The sequence below is a fragment of the Ursus arctos genome, unplaced genomic scaffold (assembly GCF_023065955.2).
Source record: "Ursus arctos isolate Adak ecotype North America unplaced genomic scaffold, UrsArc2.0 scaffold_19, whole genome shotgun sequence".
NCBI classification, from domain to species: Eukaryota; Metazoa; Chordata; class Mammalia; order Carnivora; family Ursidae; genus Ursus; species Ursus arctos.
The window spans coordinates 49,690,859-49,708,527 of record NW_026622863.1 but is presented as its reverse complement, the minus strand read 5'-3'; the positions used below and the strand labels follow the sequence as shown (position 1 = coordinate 49,708,527).

The following is a 17,669-nucleotide window of genomic DNA, read 5'->3' as shown; positions in this document are numbered from 1 at the left end:
TCTCTCTGATAAATAAATAAATAAATAAATAAAATCTTAAAAAAAAGAATTGCAGTCAGGGACTCAAGCAGATCCTGGTACACCCGTATGGCTAGAGACAGAAAGTAGATTCTAGGTTACCAGGGGCTGGGAAGAGGGGCGGAGGGCATGGGGAGGTAGTGTTTAATGGGAACAGAGTTTCAGTTTGGGACAATGGAAAAAGCCCCGGGGGTGGATGGTGGTGACTGTTGCACCACCTTGTGCAAGTACTTAACACCAGTGAATCGTGCTTTTAAAAATGGTAAAAAAAAAAAAGATGCCTTTTGTGTTCTATAGATTTTACTGCAATTTTTTACAAAGATACTATTTTATTTTAGAGAGAGAGCACGAGCGGGGGGGCAGGGGCGGGCGGAGGGAGAGAATCTCAAGCACACCCTGTGCTGAGCGCACCAAGCACGGAGTGCAGTGGGGGGCTCGATCCCACGACCCTGAGATCATGACCCGAGCCAACACCGAGGATCGGACGCTCAACCCCCTGAGCCGCCCAGACGCCCCTACTTTACCACAATTGTTAATAAAGGAAGCGAGGCTGTGCTCTGGGTTGAATGGTGTCGGGAAACAGAGGTCTTGCTCTGATGGGGTGTCTGGTCTCGAAGGCGAGGAGCTGCGGCGTCGGGAGCCGTGGGGAGCATGGCCAGCGTCCCCCATGCCAGCCGGCGTGGGGAACAGCCGTGTCTTTGGCGGTCTGGACAGCGTTTGTGTTTCTCATAGCAATCAGACATGATTAACCGGGAGTCCACTTCAACACAATGGGAGACTGACCTTGTCCCTTTGTGTTTCGTGGCCTCGCTTCTAGGGGGCAGGAGGTCACTGAGTCCTGGTCGTGAGAGCCTGGCCAGCTCCTGGCCCTTGGGGGCTGCTTTCTCTTCCTCCTAGTTAGCAAACCCCTTGAGGTCAACATCCCAAATGCTGCTTGGAGCAGCTGGGGATGCCTGGAGGTCCTTACCATTATCAGCAAAGACCCTCCCTAGACGGGCTTGGTTTTCCCCATCCATACAATGGGATTATGTCAGGGTCCACCCCCCAGCCCCAGGCCCCACAGACATGGGAGCCTTCACAGCTGACATCTGCTCCGGAGAGAACCTGTCACAGCCGCTGGGAGAACCCACCCCTGGCCCCACGGCTCTGTCCCCCGGGGCAGAGTCACTGGGTGTCTGCCTGGTCTCCACCCTTGAGAACAGATCACACAGTTATAATTACCTGGTGAACCAGCTTCGCTCCCTAGCACCTCCTGACAGCACGGATTTTCAAAATCTGTGTGCCTCCGAATCCCCTAGAGGGCTTGTTAAAACCCGGACTACCGCACCTCCCCCGGCCCCCTAGTTTCTGATTCTCTGGGTCTGGGGGTGGGACCCCAAATTTGCATTTCAGACAAGTTCCCAGATGATGCTGAGGCGGCTGGTATGAATCCGAGAAGAATCAGGAACGAGAAGAATTAGGGACGGTACTTTGAGAACCAGCTCTATAGGGGAATGCCGCCCTCGTCCCCCCCCCCCCCCCGCCCACCGCTGCCCTCGTCCCCCTGAGCCCCTACCCACCTGGCCGTGGTCCCAGAGCTTAGCTTCTTTTAGGGGCAGGAAGAGGCCAACCAGGCAGAAAGGGGAGGATGGAGAGGTGAGCTAGGGCTGGATCTTGCTCTCAGGAGCTCTGAAGTTATTCCCAGAACACAGAGGAGAGAGGCAAGAGATAAGATGGCAGACAGGAGCAACGAAGGCAAACAGAAAGGATATATAAGAGAGAGAAATTCAAATGCATTTTTCTTTTTTTTCCTTTTTTAAGAGAGAGAGCACAAGCTGGGGGGAAAGGCAGAGGCAGAGGGAGAGGGAAAAGCAGGCTCCCCGCTGAGCAAGGAGCCCAATATGGGGCTCGATCCCAGGACCCTGAGATCATGACCTGAGCCGATGGCAGACTCTTAACAACTGCGCCCCCCAGGCATCCCAAATATAACATTTTCCATAAGGTTCTTTTGTAGATACCCTTTATCAGCTAAGGAATTCACTTCTCTTCCTCATTTCTAAAAGTTCGTTATTTTTCATAAAAAAGGGATTTTGAGTTTTAGCAAATGTTCCTCCTGCATATATTGGGATGACATGATCTTCTCTTTATTAATGCGGCAAATTACCTCCCTCTGTGTTTAAATATTAAATCGGTCTTGCATTCCTGGAATAAACTCAACTTGGTCGGGATGTATTATTCTTTAAATATGCTGGGTTGCGTCTGATATTTTGTCTAGGACTTTGAGTTCGTGATCTATCATTTTCCTTTATCTCAATGTTCTTGCCAGGTTTTGGATACCAAGGCCTCATGAAACAAATGAAAAATGTCTCCTCTCGGTTCTCTGGAAGCTTACGTAAGATTGATGTAATTTTTTTCTCAATTGTTCTGTGAAATGCCTTGGGCAAGCCGTGTTCTTTGCATGAAAAATGTTAATTATGGATTATTCTTCTTTTAAAAAAAATAATGTACTTGTGTTTTTATTTTTATTTACTTATTTATTTTTCAGTAATCTCTACCCCCAACCCGGGGCTCGAACTCACAACCCGGACATCAAGAGTCACACGCTCCACTGACTGAGCCAGCCGGGTGCCCCTGGATTATTCTTCTTCGAAAGGACTATTTGGATTTTTAATTTTTTATGTGCTTGCTTTGGTAAGTTGGATTTAGCTGGGAGTTTGTCATCTAAATTTTCAAATTTCTGGGCATACAATTATTCGCAATATCCTTTCACGATCATCGATATCTTAATGTAGGATTTTTCGTAATGCCCTCTCTCATGTTCATTCTTGATATTAGTAATTTCTTTTTCTCTTTGTTAGTGTTTTGGGGAGCTGCTGATTTCCATAGCCTTTTACAAAACAGCTCATGTCTTTTTTTTTTCCGATAGTACATTTTTTATTTTATTAATTTCTGCTCTTATCTTCACTTATGTCTTTCCTCATTTCTAACTTCCTGAGATGACATTAAAGATGGTTGATCTTAGTCTTTCTTCTTATCTGGATCTGATGTATCATTTAATGCTACGGCCAAATCAAATGGAAGTTAGGAGATCGTGAGCAATCGTATGCCAACGAATCTGACAGTGTAAAGAAAAATGGACAAATCCCTTGAGAAATACAGCTTTCTGAAACTGACCGAAGAAGAGACCTTAAACTATGAACAATGATATATCTGTTAAGTAAATTAAGCACATAATTATCTTCCCACAAAAAAAAACTCCAGGCCCATAGGCTTCACTGGAAAATTCGATCTCCTGATTAAGGAAGAAGGCATACCTTGCACAAAAGTCCTCTCCTGGCGTCTGTCTTGGCTCTTCTTTCCCTACCTAATCCCCTCTTCTATGCCTCTCCGTTTTCACCCCCTCTTGCTGGCCCCCATCTCCTCCGGACTCTGAGGGGCTGAAAGCACCATTCCGAAGTCACGCTGGCACATGGCGTGGCCCCAGCCACTCCGTCCTCGCCTCCCAGCCTCTGTTCCATCTTTACCCAGAGGCACCTGGAAGGCTGGGACCGGACCCCGTTTGCCCTGGGAAAGTTCCCTCCTGACCCATGAAAGAGGGGAGCTGGGAGATGGTGCCCACCGCGTGAGGCTGTAATGAAGATTGGGGGTGGGGGCAGAAATTCAAGGAATGTGCCTAACGGTCCCTAGCACACCACAGTGCCAGTGAAGAGTTTGGCTGTGATTTTTTTATTACCGCATGTCCTAGGCATGATTTCCATGGAGGAAGGCGTCACTTTGTTAAAACTAATTTGCTGGGGGCACCTGGGTGGCTCAGTCGGTTAAGCGATTGCCTTCGGCTCAGGTCATGATCTCAGGGTCCTGGGTTCCAGCCCCGCTTCTGGCTCCCTGCTCAGTGGAGTGTCTGCTTCTCCCTCTCCCTCTGCCCCTCATCCCCACTCGTGCTCTCTCTCTCTCTCTCTCTCTCAAATAAATAAATAAATAAAATCTTTAAAAATAAATAAATAAAACACATTTGTCTCCACGGAGCCCGTCCCCCCGGGGGTCACGAATCTGAACATAATCCCTGCTAATTCCCGGCCATTCTGCTGAGGCTGGACCATCATAAGAAGATTGGAGCATTTGCTAAATTAGTCCTGTTCAGGGACAGAGGAAACAACCAGGGAGGGGCTCAGAGAGCAGGAGGAGTGGAGTGGGGGAGGACCCAGACATGCAGGGGTGCGGGGGAGATGTCCGCACACCTGAGCTTGAGGCGAGGGAGGAAGGAAGAATGAGGGAGGACCAAAATCAGAGGGGAGGGGAGAAACACCAGCAGGGTCTGGAGGGTCCAGCAAGATGAATATAAAACCCAAGTACCTCTTTCTAGTGGTGGGATCTTGGGCAGGTCACCTGACCTCCCACAGCCTCAGTTTTCTCATCTGTGAAATGGGATGATAAAAGCATCTATCTGATACAAATAGCATCTCTCTGGTGGATTGTTTTGAGAATTGAGCGTTTTGGAACTGGCTTTCTCCAGTGTCTGGCAAACAGTACATGCTTGGTGGATTTTTCTTTTTTCCTCCCAATTAATTGAGGTATAATTTGTATTCTGTAAAATCTACCCATCGTAACAATACAGGAGTTCAGACCATCATATATGGCCATGGAACCACCACCGTAATCAAGATATAGAATATACCCAGGGTGCCCGGCTGGCTCAGTCGGAAGAGCATGTGACTCTTGATCTCGGGGTCATGAGTTCGAGCCCCATGTTGGGTGTAAAGATTAGTAAGAAAATAAAAATAAACTTTTCCTTTTTGTGGCCAAGTAAGAGTCCATTGGATAGGGCGCCTGGGTGGCTCAGTTGGTTAAGCGTCTGCTTTCGGCTCAGGTCATGATCCCAGGGTCCTTGCTCAGCAGGGAGTCTGCTTGTCCCTCTCCCATTCCCCCTGCTTGTTCTCTCTCTGTCAAAAAATTAAATAAAATCTTAAAAAAAAAAAAAGTCCTTTGGATGGCCCAGGCACTTTTTGTCTACCCATTCAATAGTTGATCGACGTTTGACTTGTTTCCGTCGTTTGGTCATTGCCAATAATGCTACAATGAACAAGAAACCTCAAGTTTTTGCTTGAACACCTGTTTTCAATTCTTTGGGGGTATATACACAGAGGTGGAATGACTGGGTTGCTACCTAGTTCCAGAACTTTTTTGTCACCTAAATAGAAACCCGTACCCATTAAGCAGTCACTCCCCATTCCCTCCGTCCTGTCCAGCCCCTGGCAACCAACTCTTCTGCTCTCCCTCCCTGTGGGCCTGCCTCTTCTGGAGAGTTCATATGAATGGAATCCTACACTCTGTGGCCTTTAGTGTCAGGTTTCCTCTGCGAATGTACTTAGAACCACCAAACCGCACACTGTGAGGTCATAAGAACGGGGACGCCTGGCTGGCTCGGACTGTAGAGTGTGCAACTCTTGATCTTGACGGGGTCAGTTCGAGCCCCGCACTGGGTGTAGAGATTACTTGAAAAAATAAAATCTTTATTAAAAAAAGGTGATCGTAGGGGCGCCTGGGTGGCAGAGCGGTTAAAGCGTCTGCCTTCGGCTCAGGGTGTGGTCCTGGCGTTACGGGATCGAGCCCCACATCAGGCTCTTCTGCTAGGAGCCTGCTTCTCTCTCTCCCGCTCCCCCTGCTTGTGTTCCCTCTCTCGCTGGCTGTCTCTATCTCTGTCGAATAAATAAATAAAATCTTTAAAAAAAAAAAAAGTGATCGTAATGGTCAATTTTATGTGCTTGTGTTTTACCACAAAAATAAATGTTTACTGGGCTCTTACCATGGACCAGAGGTTCAGGACCAGATACTTAATATAAGGATCTCATTTCCTTCTCTCGAGGTAGGTCTGCTCAGTGTTACAGGAGGGGAAGCTGAAGCTGGGAGAAATGAATCACCCGGGATCCGGGGACCAGAAGTGGCCTACCCAGGGCTCGGACAGCAAGTGTGTCTGACCCCACCAACTCTGTCTCCCTCTCCCCACCCCCCAACATACACACACACACACACACACACACACACACAAATCTTATCCTGGGACTCCGGGATTGAGAGGGACAGAAGCAGACAACAGTGACTTACATTTGGAGAAACAGAAAAAATGGGCAAAGAAAAGAGAAGAAGGAGAAAGAAAAAGGTACAAATCCTGCAAAGAGAAATGGGGGCCTGGGAGTCTGGGGGACAGTCAGAAGGAAAAGAAAGAGAGAAGCAGAGGTGAGAGGGACAGGGGGGAGAGGGGGACCAGAGGCTGGCTGACAGGGAGGGCCTGTGTCCTCACATGGGCCACGGAGGCAGGAAGCATGACCACTTCCCTCCCCCACCTGGCAGAGGAGAACTCAGGGGCCCAGTGAGGTCCCAGCAGGTGGAAGCTGGCATCTGGAGCCCATGTCCCTGCTTAATTGGCTTTAAGGAGATACTGAGGGAAAGACAGTGACCGGACAGAGAAAGCACGTGGACCGACCCATGTTCCCAGAGACCGGGGCGGGGGGGGGGGAGGGGAGAGCCGAGGAGCGGAGGAGAAGGACAGAGCGACCCCTTTTTCCACCTCTCCCTGTCTGCCCCGCCTCAGAAATTTAAAAAACAAAAATCACCCAGACTTTAAGCAGGATTCAGCATTTTAATCATTGTCACTCTGTGGGTGGCATGGAGGGAAGGAGACGAGTCCCAGTGAGTGGGAAAGGGGACACAGAATGAGGGGGGTCCCCCCCCCACTTCCTTCTCCCCCTTGTCACTCATCCTGGCTTCAGGAAGTGGAAGCTTTGCCCTCCCCAGAAGCCGGGAGGCTGGTCCGGGGGAAAGGAAGCCTGAAGCCCCTGAACAGATTCACCCCTATGAATGCTGCCTGGACCTCCCACCCCCCACCCCAGCTTGCGCTGGCCTCCTCTGTTTATCCTTTGTGTCCCACACAGGACTCTGAACCACTCCCGGGTCTCATGTCCCAGAGGCCAGTGGGACTCAGGCCCATGAGAGATGGTCACGCGATGTGCTGAGTAAACCATCCTTGTGGATTCCAGTGATCACAGTATCCCCCTCAGGGGTCTCAGGGGTCTTGGGGGTCCAGGCAGCGTGGACCTCTCCTGGCCTGGACCCAGAATAATCATCTGAGGCCTCCTGCTGTTCCTTCCTGCACTGAGGACCTGGAGCCTGTTCCTACCAGCCCATGAGAGCAGAGGGCACGCCTCGGGCTCTGAGTCCGTGACCTCAGATGGGTGCCCAGAACTCAGCCATAGTGGGAGCATTTACACCATGGACATTGGCAAACACTACAGATCAGGGCTTTTCCTCTTCTTTGTGGGGCTGGTGGTTCCCATGTACCAGCACACCACCCCCTTCCCGCCCTACTTCCTGCTACCTTGTGAAGCCCCCCAGTGAAAGGCTCATGGCTGCTTCTCCCCCAGGGCCAAACATGGAAGAAAAATTCAGACTGAGGAAGCAAGACCAAAGCACTAAACTTCCAAGAGTGTCATCATGCCTGACTCCTTCTTAAAATTCTCTCAGTGCTTGTCTCTGTCGCTGGGGGTCAAGTTGCATGGAAAGAAAGATGGCGCCGCCCCAGGGAAACTCCCTCAGGCCGGGCTCTCTGGTCCAGTCCCCACAAGGGGAACAGGAAACAGAATCTAAGAGAAAGACTGTGTATTTGAAATGTGGGGCTTCCGCCAAACCCACTTCTCTCCCCCGACCCCCATCTCTTGCCCCCATCTCTTGCATATTTACAAAAGGGAAGCCTGCCACCTCCTCTTCTTTTTTGAAATGCCCACAGCTAGAGTTGGGGCCCAGAATCGGCCCCAGTTGCAACTACCACAGTTCCTCCAACGCTTGGGTGAAATTCACCTTTAGAAAATCCTAGAACAGAAGGGGGGAGAAGGACACATGAAACAGGAAGCTTGCCTTCCATTCTCCCACCAAATATGCCCATTCTCAACGTCCGAAAGAACGCATGAATGGTCAGAAGTCTTTAAGAAACGAAGAAGAAGAAGAAGAAGAAGAAGAAGAAGAAGAAGAAGAAGAAGAAGAAGGAGAAGAAGAAGAAGAAAAATATATATATATATCAAAGAGCCCCCTAACCCTACCATGTAAAACCAGACATGTGTGAAACCTGTTACCTCCCCAAATGCATTTTTTAAATTGAACTGTATACAGTTGGCCTAAGCTTCCATGGTGGGGCTGCTTAGAAGTCTATCTTTGGATTTTCTAGAAGGTTCTCTAGCCATATGCTAAGGAAGTCTCCTGAGTGGAAGGTACAGAATTGAGTCCCCCCCCCCCCCGTCTCTGTTCAGGGCCACCTTGAGTCTGACCTCACCGGTACCCCCACATCAACTGAGGGTACAGTTTAATTTCCTCTCGGGGCACATTCTCGGCACCGGTTTCTGGAGTCCGGGGCTCATGGCTTAAACCGGCAGCTGGGTGGAGGGTTACTGAGACCTACTGAGCCGCAGCGAGGAGATCCTCCCCGGGGGGAGGGGGAGGGACTGTGGTGGGCTGCTCCACACAGGATCGATTGGCCAGCTCCGAGGCTTTCCCAGGGAGGCCCGTCCCGGGGCAGGTGGTGACGAGACGCAGAAGAGTATCTTCTACAAGATCTGAAACTTCCAGGCACTCTGATCCTTGTAATCCAGAGGGTCCATGGGGTTGTAGGTGAACTTCCAGGTGCCTGTGGGGTCCTTGAATTCCAAGCTGTCCACAGGGCTATAGGTGCCGTAGCCCTGGCCTGACAGGGAGGTGGGGGACTGGGCCAGGGAGGGCCCCACGGAGGGGCCGGAAAGGGGGCTGAGAGCCGGGCCCCCCAACTGGGGCACCATGGGGGAAAGATAGGGATCCAGGCCGCTGAAATAGGAGCTCGGAGACCCGTAGGCTGAGGGGGAAGAGCAGAAAGCCGAGGCGGGGGCGTAGGTCATGGCGTAGGGCGCCGAGGTCAGAGGAGGCCCCGAGGCCACCAGCCCCGCCCGCTGGGCCTCGGGCAAAGGGGACTCTGAGGCCGGGCTCCAGATGGACACGGTGGCCACGGCCGTGGTGGGGGAGCCTGAGGGGCCGGGTAGAGGGGGGCTGTAGGAGTCTGAGATGCCCAGGGGGTCTGGACAGACGTCCGAGGAGGACCTCGGCGACGTGCCCGCCTTCCTCTTGGCAGGGCGAGCCTTGGTCTGGGCTCCCGGGGGCTGTGGCTGCTGTTTCTGCTGCTGACGCTGCTGGCGGCATTTGGCTCTGCGGTTCTTGAACCAAACCTGGGGGGGCGGGGAGAAGGGATGGGGTGGGTGAGTGGGGAGGGAGCCCTGGGGAGCCCCCACAGTGCCCTGAAATGGTGGTGTTTATTGATGAGGCATGCCCAAATCACGCCTCCCCACCTTGCAGTCGGTTATGGGGAGCTCTGTCCGTGCATCCGACCATCCATCCATCCATCCGTCATTCGTATCAGCAATTAGACACACGTGCACAATCCTATGTACACACATACAATCACACATGCAGTTGTGCATATAATCACACACACGCACCCATCCAGTCATACGCGCACACGCACGATCATACAAACGCAGATATCTACACGTGTCCATCCACCCACCCGATCAGTTCATAAACGAGCGTGAACTACGACTTGGGGGATACCTCCACGGAGCTGATGTTCTTGCTGAGAGAGTCAGATTATAAATCAACAGGAAGGACACTGCATAGTATTTTCCGAGGTGAGCAACACTTTAGAAGACCCAATGGAGCGGGAGGAGGGGGCCGCGGAGCAGGGGTGTCAGGGGACATTGCGACTTTAAATGCGAGGGTCCCTCTAGGTCTCGCTGACGGACACGGTGACCTGATTGGTCGATAAACAAAGACCTGAGCAAGGCAATGGGGAATCAACCTTCCAGGGAGAAGGAACAGAGTGTGCAAAGGGCCTGGGGCCAGTGTGACTATGACTCTGCCTCCCTTCACTCTGGGTCTCAGGAAGGGCTGGAAGGGGCCAAGGGCGCAGAGCACCCCACCTGAACCCTGGACTCGGGCAGATTGATCTTCAGAGCCACTTCCTCTCGCGCGTACACATCCGGGTACTGAGTCTTGGCAAACAGGGCCTCCAGCTCCTCCAGCTGGCTCCGGGTGAAGGTGGTCCGCTCCCGCCTCTGCTTTCTCGGGGCGCCTAAGGCAGGGACAGGACAACGGGACCATCGGCGGACCTGGACCTCCCAGTCTCTTTGTCTGCTGGTGGGAGGCCCTGAGGTTTGGTGAGATGCCCAGAAGCCCTTTCTGGGGGTTCATCTGCCCAAGAGAAGGGTGCACCTATTCCCTGACCTTGTAGACTTCCCTCTGTCTCCCCGGGAAACAGGGCCCCTCTTTGCCCCTCATCTTGGGGCTCATGAGTCACCCCGAGAACTGGCGTTAGCCCTGTAAGGAGGGGTATGAGTTGGGTTTTTATGCCCTTTCTAAAATTTCTTATGCACCAAGCCATGTTCAGTTGACACACCCCATTGAGAATATTCAACTCTTTCTCGGGTAGAAGAGTGACAGGTCCCCTAGCGGGAGCCACTTCCTAAATTGCTATGAGTGACCCCACGCTTTCCTCCACCCCTCAGTCCGCGGAAAAATGTTTGGCAAATTGCAAATGACTAGATACGGCTGGTGTGACTCCGACAGCACCCCAGTAATTTCCCAGCTTCTTCCTGAGGCTGAAGGTCCCTGGGGGCCACTGAGAGCCGGGGGGTCGGGAGAAGGACGGTACTCACTTGGATAGGACACAGCTTGGTGCATCAGATCCACGCTGGGACCACTCAGGGCCAAGGCGTTGACTGAGTAGTGGGGCCCCGGGTTCATATACGCCATCATGATCTTTGGGGACTCCGCGGCCCAGGTCTGCGGGCCTGCAAGAGAGGAGGGGGCGCTCAGACACTCCCCAGGTACTACGTGGTGCCCGGCAGGCTCAGGTCCAAGTCCTGCTTCAGACTCTTAGGTATGTGACCTTGGGCACCTAGCTCTCTGTGCCTCAGTTTCCACACCTATAAAACGGCCCTCCGCTCAAGGTGGGCAAAGCTTCCCCAAAACCCTGTCTGCAAAAGCAGCTGAAACTGTAATTCGCATCCTAGGCCCCAGAAAAGATGTCCAGCCCCACACAGAATCACGGACAGCAGGGTGACCCTCTGTCCCGGCCTGCTTGGGACGGGGAGGTTTCTAGAGACGTGGGTATTTCCCCCACAAACACGGGAAGAGTCCCGGACAAACTGGGATGGCAGTCTCATGGAAACAAGTGATGGACGATCCTCCACGACCAAGTGTGACCCGTCAGGTGGGCAGAGATAAAAGAGGTCCGTTAGCCCCGGCCTGGGTGCGGGAGAAGCAGGTGCTCCGGCGTGGGGTCGGGGGCAGCGAGCAGCGAGCATCATCTATGCGGTGGAAAAAAACTAGAAGCATTCATCAAAGCGAAATGCCATCTTTCCTCTCCCCACCGCCACCCCCTCCCCGGGGCAATTTGCTTTCGGGGCGCCTTCGTCCCCTCGAGGGAAGATGGGAATGCAAAGAGCATTTACATCTTTAGGTGGTTGGGAGGGTGAATGCGGGATGTGTACCCGCTCCTTAAACTAGCACCTGACACCACGGTCAGTGCCGCAAAGCGAACAGCAGGGGGCGCCCCTGGCCATTTGCAAGCGGATGTTTGCATGAGCTCCATGGCGCACGGGTACGATCGCCAAAATCTGGAAGCAGCCTCTATGTGCACCAAAGGGGAGGCAGTAAGTAAATTATGCAAGTAGCTGATGGCACTTGTATTCAAGGGAATTCCATGAAGTCACTAAAAAGTATAAGGCGGCTGCAAACTGATTTTTAGAACTCTGTGGTAAAGAGTGAAGAGAAATGATCCCAAACTTGGCCATAAGAGGCAACAGTGTGTCATTTCTAGATCATCCTGGGAGCCTGTTTAACAGAACCCTTCCCGGCCCAAGGGTTATTTCATTTTCTTTTTCTTTCTTTCTTTCTTTCTTTCTTTCTTTCTTTCTTTCCTTCCTTCCTTCCTTCCCTCCCTCTTTCTTTCTTTCTTTCTTTCTTTCTTTCTTTCTTTCTTTCTTTTCTTCCTTCCTTCCCTCCCTCTTTCTTTCTTTTCTTTCTTTCTCTTTCTTTCTTTCTTTCTTTCTTTCTTTCTTTCTTTCTTTCTTCTTTCTTTTAAAAGATTTTATTTATTTATTTGAGAGAGAGAGCGAGAGAGAACAGAGCACGAGGGAGGGGCAGAGGGAGAAGCAGAGTCCCTGCTGAGCAGGGAGCCCGATGCAGGGCTCGATCCCGGGATCCCTGAGATCACGACCCGAGCCGGAGGCAGACGCTTAACCGACTGAGCCACCCAGGCGGCCCTATTTCATTTTCTAAGGGGCCGGATCTCTGTATTTGCTACGGATCAGGGTCTAGACTGTGATAAGGTAAACGGTAACGCAGTTTGGTGGCAAATGATTCGTCTCCAGCAGAAAGGATGACCTCAAGGTTACAGAGGATTTGCTGCCCTGCTGTCCAGTGTCCCTTCTGTTTTCGCATGTTCCTGAAGAATCGTATTAGCCTCTGTTCTTGACTCCCCCCTCTGAAACAGCTGGTTTTCTCATTTAATAACTTAAATAAATCTTTGATCTGGGCTTGTTATGTATGTCTGAGAGTCAGGTTTTTCAATTTTGTTAAAATTAGGGGCGCCTGGGTGGCTCAGTCAGTTAAGCATCTGCCTTCGGCTCAGGTCATGATCTCGGGATCCTGGGATCGAGTCCCGCATTGGGCTCCTTGCTCAGCGGGGAGCCTGCTTCTTCCTCTGCCTGCCGTCCCCCTGCTTGTGCTCTTTCTGTCAAATAAATAAATAAAATCTTTAAAAAAGTTTTTTTGTTAAAATTACACTTTGATAAAAGGAGCATGAATGTGTGTGTTAGATGTCCTTTATTACCAAAATAGATATTTAATGTAATATATATTATATGATATATACATAGGCAACATATATTATATATACTCGAAGGAAAAGTTATGGTGTTGAGCAGTGTGTAGCAGGCCGTCATTCATGATTTTTTTTTAAAGATTTATTTATTTATTTATTTGACAGGATAGAGACAGCCAGCGAGAGAGGGAACACAAGCAGGGGGAGTGGGAGAGGAAGAAGCAGGCTCATAGCAGAGGAGCCTGATGTGGGGCTCGATCCCATAACGCCGGGATCACGCCCTGAGCCGAAGGCAGACGCTTAACCGCTGTGCCACCCAGGCGCCCCTGTCATTCATGATTTTTAAAACAAGGCAGCAACTATATATAATATATGTGATATATATGTAAGCCCATGTATGCACAGAAAATTGCCAGAAGGACAGAGGATATTGCCAGAAGTGAGGCCCTCTGGAGAGATGTGCTGTATCCAAGCCTTGCTTTGACAGTTTGGATTGCTTTGTCACCGTACGGACATAGAAGCTTTTCAAAAACAAAAGCAACAATAAAATCTAAACAAAACAAAAAACCATGAGACCTTTTCCGGGGCTCCCTATCGCCCCCACTAAGATGGCCTCAGGGAGCCTCGCAGCCTCCCTGGGTGTGTGCAGAAGCTGTCCCCTGGGCCAGGTGTGCCTCCTGTCTGGTCCCTGTCACAGCTAACATCTCTCTTCTGGCAATTTCCAACTCAAGCAGAACTTCCCTGGGGAGGCCATCCCACAGGCTACCCTGGATTTCTCTCTCTCCCTCTTTCTGTCTCTCTGTCTCTGTCTGTCTGTCTCTCTCCCACACATACACCAATATTTCAGAAATAAGTAAAAGTAAAAAAAAGAAGACCTTTGCTTTAGCTCCTTCCTCCTTCCCGCTCCCACTAGCCTGTCCTTCTTGTCCCTCACTTGGGGGACACCGTCCTATTTATCATGAACTGCCCCTCCAGGAAATATTTTTGAGATCCCACCTTGCCGTAGGTGGTGGGGACGTAGCAAGAAATGAGGCACCAGCCTCTCTGTTCTCATGGGATTGAACCTCTGGGAAAATGAAATGGGGAAACGGGGTAGTGACAGGGTTTGGGGAGAGGGTAAGACAGCTTATCTAGATGGATGGTCAGGGAAGACCTCTCTGTGAGGAGGTGACCCTGGGGCTGGAAAGCTATGGGCTCAGTCACCGTGGGAAGATGCCTCCAGGCAGAAGGAACAGCAGCTGCAAAGCGCAGAGGCTGGGATCGTTTTGTCCTTTTGGAGGAGGAAACCAGATGCCCAATGTGACGGGGGCAGAGCGATCCAGGTGGAGAGCAAACCGATGATGTAGGGCCTGGCCGGGAAAGTCACGGGGCAGCTCAGTGTTGGTGGTTACAGTAAAAGCAAAAAGCCGGTTTAAATCCGAAGACCTGATGGGCGTTCTAGGAAGCCCCCAACAATCTTCCCCCTGGGATTCACCCCCTTGTGTTGTCCCCTCCCACGGAGCAGGACTGCCGTGGGCCCCCCATTCGGCACTGCAGAAATGATAGGGTGACCTCCAAGCCTGGCGCTGCTCTGGGGGGAGCCGGTCAGGGTCGTGAGGACGCGCAAAGCAGGCCTGCGGGTGGGGGCTGGGGGGCGTCCAGGTGGCCAGGCACTGAGGTGTCCCGCCAACAGCCACGGGACCAAGCCCCCCAGGAAAGGTCAGTTCCAAAGCGTCAGGCAAGCCCGCCAAGGACTCAGGCCTGGTCAACATCAGGGTACAACAGCACGAAGGGACCTGAGCCAGAATCGCCCAGGGGAGCCGCCAGAGTTCCCTGTCCCCCAGACACAGTATGAGACCATAAATGTTGGCTGTTTTGAGCGGCTAAGTTTTAGCATAACTCGTTACACAGCTAGGGCTAACTCACACACAAGCCTTCTCTATGTATGACACCCTTACGTCCTCAGCACAGCCTCGGGAGGCAGACACTGCATTACTGGCATGTTCCCATTTCACAGACGGGAACGTCTTCAGTAACCTCAGGCACCGTTACTTGCCCAGGGTCACACACAGGCTGTCAGTGGGGACCCGGGATCCCACCCTGGGATGGAGACTCCTGAAGTCTCCTCTCCTGGCACCCAGCCTGCGTTCCCTCTGTCCTCTCCCTCTTCTCCAAGGAGGCCAGGATGCTTCATCGGCCCTTCTGGAGGGCGCGGAAATGGGGAGGCGTTGGAACTGCCCTGCTAGGGACCCGGCATCCACGTTCATTGTCTTCCCGTCCACTCTGCGCCGGCTTAACCAGGCTAAGCGGCCGGCCTTCCAGGAAAGCCCGGCCTTCTCGCGACGGGGCGATCCACCCTACAGACAGGGAATGGGAGCCTGGGCCGAGGGAGGTGCTCGCCCAAGGCCAAGCAGCTGGTCATGACAATGACCTCCGGGACTGAGTGTCTGCCGGCTCCTCAGACAACCCCCAGGTGCTTCGAGGACAAGACGTCCGCAAAGAATAATAGCAAAAATAACGTCGGACAGCCACTGAAATTTTTCCCTGGCAACAAGACGAGACAGCTAGCGGTATCACGGCCTCAGGACTTCCCCGCCCTACACGGGCTTTTGGTGTCCCACCGCAAGGAGCACAGACAGCAACACCTACAAGGTCCACCTTTTGTTGAGAATTTACGATCAGCCTATCATCATCCCGCCCGGCGAAGTTCAAGGCAATGATGCTTCATTGTCCCCAAGCTGGGCTGAGGGAGACCACTCTCCCTGACCTGGGGACCAGCCTGTGGGACCCGAGGCTGGCGCTCAGGGCTCCCGAGGACCAGCAGCCACTGGGTCCAGCCTCCCACCCAAGCAGGTGCTCTGACAGGTGAGGCCTGAAGGCTGGCACGCACCTTGTGGGTAGTCAAGGAGGTGATCCCATTCTACAGATGGGGAAACGGAGGCTGAGGGGTGCAGAGGAAGGTACCCACCCCCAGGCAGGCAGCTGACAACCATAAGGACCTCCAGTCATGATCTCCCCACTGCTCAGATCCTGCACCGAGGGCCTCGGGGGCAAGATCTCAGGCAACAATCATCCTGATAAAACTTCTTCCAACGTAGGTCCTCCTAGAATCCTCACTTCAGAGGCGGAAACTGAGGCTCAGAGAGTAGAGTCCCCTGTTCTCGACCCCCAAATCTGCCCCCGGACCCCCAAGCAGGGTGAAGCCAGCTCCCTCTCCTGGGCTCACTGCAGGCCAGGCCTGTGACACGGGTTCCCCGTGGCCCTTCGTGGTAACTTGTCATTGTCACCACTTAGCAGACGAGGAAACTCCCTCAGTCCTTCCAGGCAACACTCGCAGGCACCCTGCACCTCCAAACACCAGGATGGAACCCCCATTCCCTAGAGGACCCTGCAGCAAACACCACACATGCCTTCCTCTCGGCCCCGGTGCCCGGCGCTGAGAACTGAGTCTCCTGTCTCTTGCTCCCCCTCCCTCTGTCCCCTCTGCCACGTTTGCAAGACACTCACCTTCAGAAATGGGGGCTGGGGCTCTCCTGGTGGCCCAGGTCCTGGACGGAATCGGCAGGTGGCAGAGGCTGAAGGAAACGGGTCCCCTCACATGGGGAGATTTTAAGCCCCGGCTGGGAGTGATGTCATTTGCGGTGGCCTGGATCTCAGAGGGTAATCCTGGCCCGGGTGGGGGACTTGACTGGAAGCCAGGAGGTGACATTGGAGTGGAGGAGGAGGGGCACCCGTCTGCCTAATCCCTTCCTCTCCTCCCCGAGACATCTTGGCAATTAGGGCTGATGGGGACGGGAAAACCCAGCTCCTGCCTGTGACCAGGAGCCCCCACTCTTCAGGGAAGTTCTTCCTGAGGTCTAACCAGTGTCCCTCCCACTTTGGCGTCCCATCAAAGAGGAAGGAGAGAAAGACTGGGTGTTGCTGAGAGATCATTTGAAAATTAAGGGGTGCAGGGCTTTCTGCCTCCCCTCCTGGATCACCCTTTCTCTCCCCAACATTCTGTCTGCCAACTAATTCAAACCTGTCCAGCCCCGTTGTTCGTGGCTTCTGCCTCAGTTTCCCTTTTTCTCTCTGTTGGCCTTGGCCTCTATCACTCGGGTCTCTGACCTTTCTGTCTCTACCGAACATCAGCTTCTCCTACTTGCTCTTGCCCCCCTCTCCTTCCCTCTCCCTCCCTCCATGCCACTGCTCTTTGTTTGGGAGCTCTGTGCCTCAGTTTCTCTCTTCCTTGGGCCTCTGGCTATGCCACGCCTGCCACTTTGCCTGTGTGCCCCCCACCTCATTCTCCAACTCCCGTGTCTCTCCGTCCCTGTCTCCCTGTCTGTCCACCTGTCCCTACAACTCCAGCCCACCCCCCATACCTCTGTGCTCCTTTATCCAACCTCCCCAGTTCCAAGCCGTGGTCCTGTTTCTCCCTCTTTTTCTCCAACACCTCATCTGATTCTCTGACTCTCGCTTTCTTTCTCCTGCCTTTCCCCCCATTGCTGCTTTCTCCCTATCTAGGTAGCCCCTCTCGCTCTGTACTTCTGATTGTCTTCGTCTCCATCTCCCTCCCTGGGTCCGTTCTAGTTCGCCATACACGCGAGCGTACACACGGGCGCACACACATCCTCACACACGTACATACACGCGTGCGATGCTGGTAATCCCACCTCGTGGCTCGGTCATTGTGTTTCACCATAGGGGGCTCTTTCTTTCCCCACCCCCGCGAACCCCCTGCCGGGGGAGATTAAGGCCAGCAGCCTGGCTGGGGAATCAGGGCAGGTCTCATTAGCTTGAAGAACCAGGGGTGACAGGG

The 17,669-nt window shown here is 52.7% G+C and overlaps 1 protein-coding gene across 1 annotated transcript; it reads right to left on the bottom strand.

Annotated features, from left to right (window-relative positions):
• Nucleotides 1–8,588: 8,588 nt before the first annotated feature.
• On the bottom strand, nt 8,589–15,656 carry CRX (cone-rod homeobox). The gene is made up of 4 exons (XM_026481716.3): nt 15,639–15,656; nt 10,722–10,833; nt 9,987–10,138; nt 8,589–9,236 (listed from the first exon to the last, which is right to left on the bottom strand). Exons 2-4 carry the CDS (start codon nt 10,819–10,821, stop codon nt 8,589–8,591), a joined length of 900 nt encoding a protein of 299 aa, XP_026337501.2. The 5' UTR covers nt 10,822–10,833; nt 15,639–15,656.
• Nucleotides 15,657–17,669: the final 2,013 nt, after the last annotated feature.